Source organism: Meleagris gallopavo, chromosome 21, assembly GCF_000146605.3.
Source record: "Meleagris gallopavo isolate NT-WF06-2002-E0010 breed Aviagen turkey brand Nicholas breeding stock chromosome 21, Turkey_5.1, whole genome shotgun sequence".
Classification (NCBI taxonomy): Eukaryota; Metazoa; Chordata; class Aves; order Galliformes; family Phasianidae; genus Meleagris; species Meleagris gallopavo.
The window spans coordinates 37,159-41,313 of NC_015031.2; the positions used below are offsets into that span (position 1 = coordinate 37,159).

The following is a 4,155-nucleotide window of genomic DNA, read 5'->3' on the forward strand; positions in this document are numbered from 1 at the left end:
CCTTACTGGTGTGACTGGTCCCTTTCTGGTCCCTTACTGGCCCCTTACTGGTGTTACTGGTCCCTTACTGGCCCCTTTCTGGTCCCTTACTGGTCCCTTACTGGTGTGACTGGTCCCTTACTGGCGTTATCGGTCCCTTACTGGTGTGACTGGTCCCTTTCTGGTCCCTTACTGGCCCCTTACTGGTGTGACTGGTCCCTTACTGGCGTTACCGGTCCCTTACTGGTGAGACTGGTCCCTTACTGGCCCCTTTCTGGTCCCTTACTGGCCCCTTACTGGTGTGACTGGCCCCTTACTGGCGTTACCAGTCCCTTACTGGTGAGACTGGTCCCTTACTGGCCCCTTACTGGCCCCTTACTGGTGTGACTGGTCCCTTACTGGCGTTATCGGTCCTTTACTGGTGTGACTGGTCCCTTTCTGGTCCCTTACTGGCCCCTTACTGGTGTGACTGGTCCCTTTCTGGTCCCTTACTGGTGTGACTGGTCCCTTACTGGCCCCTTACTGGTCCCTTACTGGTCCCTTACTGGTGTGACTGGCCCCTTACTGGTGTGACTGGTCCCTTTCTGGTCCCTTACTGGTGTGACTGGTCCCTTACTGGCCTCTTACTGGTCCCTTACTGGTCCCTTACTGGTCCCTTACTGGTGTGACTGGCCCCTTACTGGTGTGACTGGTCCCTTTCTGGTCCCTTACTGGTGTGACTGGTCCCTTTCTGGTCCCTTACTGGTGTGACTGGTCCCTTACTGGTCCCTTACTGGTGTGACCGGTTCCAGGCGCCATGCCGTCCCCATCTTCCGACCTGGCCGAGTTCGGCGAGGCGGCGCCGTTCCTGCGCAAATCGGAGCAGGAGCGAATCGCGGCGCAGACGCGGCCCTTCGACCTCAAACGCGACATCTTCGTCCCCGACGAGCGCGAGGAGTTCGTCAAGGCCACCATCGTCAGCAGGGAGGGGAACAAAGTCACCGCCCAGACCGAGCGCGGCAAGGTCAGCCCGCGGGGGGGCAAATCCCACCCGAATTGGGTCGGGTCGGGGGTGGCAGCTGTGGGCTGCAGAACGGCACGGATCGGACCCAGAACGGTCGGAATTGGGACTTAACAGCCCCCAAATGGCCCAGATCTGCCCCAAAATGGTCGGAATTGGCCAAAATCTGCATCAAAACGGTGAGAATTGGGTCTTATCAGCCCCAAAATGGCCCAGGTCTGACCCAGAATGTTTGGAATTGGCCAAAATCAGTCCCAAAATGGTCAGAACTGGGATTTGTTGGTCACAAAATGGTATAGATCTGATCCAAAATGGTCAGAATTGGGACTTATCAGCCCCAAAATGGCCCAGATCTGACCCAGAATGTTTGGAATTGGCCAAAATCAGTCCCAAAATGGTCAGAACTGGGATTTGTTGGTCACAAAATGGCCCAGATCTGACCCAGAGTGGTTGGAATTGGGACTTAACAGCCCCAAAATGGTCAGAATTGGGATTTGTGGGCTGCAGAATGGCACGGATCGGACCCAGAACGGTCGGAATTGGGACTTAACAGCCCCAAAATGGCCCAGATCTGCCCCAAAATGGTCACAATTGGCCAATATCTGCACCAAAACGGTGAGAATTGGGTCTTATCAGCCCCAAAATGGCCCAGGTCTGACCCAGAATTATCAGAATTGGCGCTTATCAGCCCCCAAATGCCCCAAATCTGCCCCAAATGCTCATGTTAATCCCAAATCAGACACAAAATGGTCAAAATCCGCACCCAAATGATCAAAGTTGACCCAAATCAGACAAAAAATTGTCTCTTGTCAGCCTCGAAATCGTTAAAATTGGTATTGATCAGCCCCACAATGGTCAGAATTGGCCCAAATCCACTAAAAAATGGCCGGAATCGGCATTTAGCGGTCCTAAAATCATCCGAATTGGACCAAATTCACCCCAAAATAGTCAAAATTGGCACTTAGAAGTCTCAAAATTGGACCCAATCCCCCCCAAAATGGTCAGAGTCAGCCCAAATCAGCCCCAGAGTAGCACAAATTCACCCCAAAATGGTCAGAATTGTCCCATCTCAGCCACAAAATGGCCCCAATTCGCCCCAAAATGGTCAGAATTGTCCCAATTGAGTCCCAAAATGGACCAATCTGCTCCAAAATGGCCAGAATTGGCTTTTATCAGCCCCAAAATAGTGAGAATTGGGACTTGTCTGTCACAAAATGGCCCAAATCTGCCCCAAAATGGTCAGAATTGGGAACTGTCAGCCCCAAAATTGCCCAAATCCACCCCCAAATGATCAGAATTGGCACTTATCTGCCCCCAAACGGATCAAATCTGCCCAAAAATGATCAGAATTGGAGAAAATCAGCCCCCAAATGGTCAGAATTGAACCAAATCCACCTCCAAATGGTCAGAATTGGGACTTGTTGGTCACAAAACGGCAAAATGGTCAAAATTGTCCCAATTCAGTCCCAAAATGGACCAAATCCACCCCAAAATGGCCAGAACTGGCATTTTATCAGCCCCAAAATGCCCCATATCTGCCCCAAATGCTCGTGTTAGGCCCAAATCAGCACAAAATGCTCAAAATCAGCCCCCAAATGATCCAAATTGGCCCAGATCAGCCCCGCAGTGCCCCAAGGCAGTCCCAGAATTGCTAACATTGCCATTTATCAGCTCCAAAATGACCAAAATTGGCCCAAATCAGCCCCCAAATGGTCAAAATTGGTACATGTCAGCCCCAAAATTGGCACATCTGACCCAAATCAGCCCCAAAATGGTCAAAATTGGCTTTTATCAGCTCCAAAATGGCCATAATCAGCACAAAAAGGTCAAAATCGGCACATATCAGCTCAAAAATGGTCAGAATTGGCTCAAATCAGCCCCAAAATGGCCATAATCAGCCCCACATGGGCAACGTTGGCCCAAATCAGCCCCAAACGGTCAGAATTGGCCCAAATGGGTCCTGAAATGGACAAAATTTGGTCCCAAATGGTCAAAATTGGAGCAAATTATCTCCAAAATGGTTACCATCAGCACCCAAATGGGCAAAATTGACCCAGATCCATCCCAAAATGGATAAAATCAGCCCCAAAATGACCTAAAGTTGTCCTGAAATGGTCCAAACCAGCTCCAAAACGGCCCAAATGGACAAAATCAGCAACAAAAGGGCAAAAATTGGCCAAATTGGCCCTGAAATTGTCCAAATCAGCCCCAAAATGATCCAAGTCAGCCCTGAAATGGCTAAAATCAGCTACAAAAGGGAGAAATCTGGCCTGAAATGATCGAAATCAGACTCAAAATGTCTGCAGTCAGTCCCGACTCACCCCCAAAAAGCCCCAAATCACCCCCAAATGTTTCTTCCGTCACCTTTGGGACCCCTAGGACCCCAAACACCTCCTTCATCACCCGTGGGACACCTGGAACCCCAAAATGCCTCCTCCAAAATCCCATACGATACCCAGACCCCGAAAACCTTCTCCCATCACCTTTTGGGGTTCTAGGTGTCCCAATTCCTTCTCCAAAATCCCATAGGACATTCGGTGCCTAAATTCCCTTTCCATCACTTTCAGTCCACCCAGAACCCCCAAAATACCTTCTCCGAAATCCTATTGGACACATAGAACCCCAAGCACCTCCTCCATCACCCATGGGACACCTAGAACCCCCAAAATAACTCTTCCAAAATCCCATAGGATGCCTTAATCCCAAATACTTTTTCTGTCACCTTTGGGACACCTAGAACCCCAAATATCTCCAAATATAAAACCCCAATATTCTCCAAAATCCCATTGGATATCCAGACCCCAAACACCTCCGTTGCTGATGGGACACCCAGCCCTCAAATATGTCTTCCATCATCTTTGGGTCACCCAGAACCCCCAAAATACCTTCTCCAAAATCCTATTGAGCATCTAGAACCCCAAGCACCTCCTCCATCACCCATGGGACACCTAGAACCCCAAATACTTCATCTATCATCCATGGGACACCTCGAACCCCCAAAATACCTCCTCCAAAATCCCACGGGACACCTAGAACCCCAAATGCCTTCTCCACAATCCCATGGGATATCCAGATCCCAAACACCTCCTCCACCACCCATGGGACACCTAGAACCTCCCCCAGATCCCTTCTCCCAAACCCCACAGGGCACCCCGACCCCATTGCTGCCCCACAGC

General features: G+C 50.3%; 1 protein-coding gene across 1 annotated transcript in view; it reads left to right on the forward strand.

Annotated features, from left to right (window-relative positions):
* The window catches only part of LOC104913842 (myosin-7-like), a 2,649-nt gene extending 1,556 nt beyond the window's left edge, over positions 1-1,093 (forward strand). Inside the window, exon 3 of the mRNA XM_031556479.1 lies at positions 771-1,093. Within this exon, the coding sequence (XP_031412339.1) occupies positions 771-1,093 (323 nt within the window). The remainder of the gene's footprint in view (positions 1-770) is intronic.
* Positions 1,094-4,155: the final 3,062 nt, after the last annotated feature.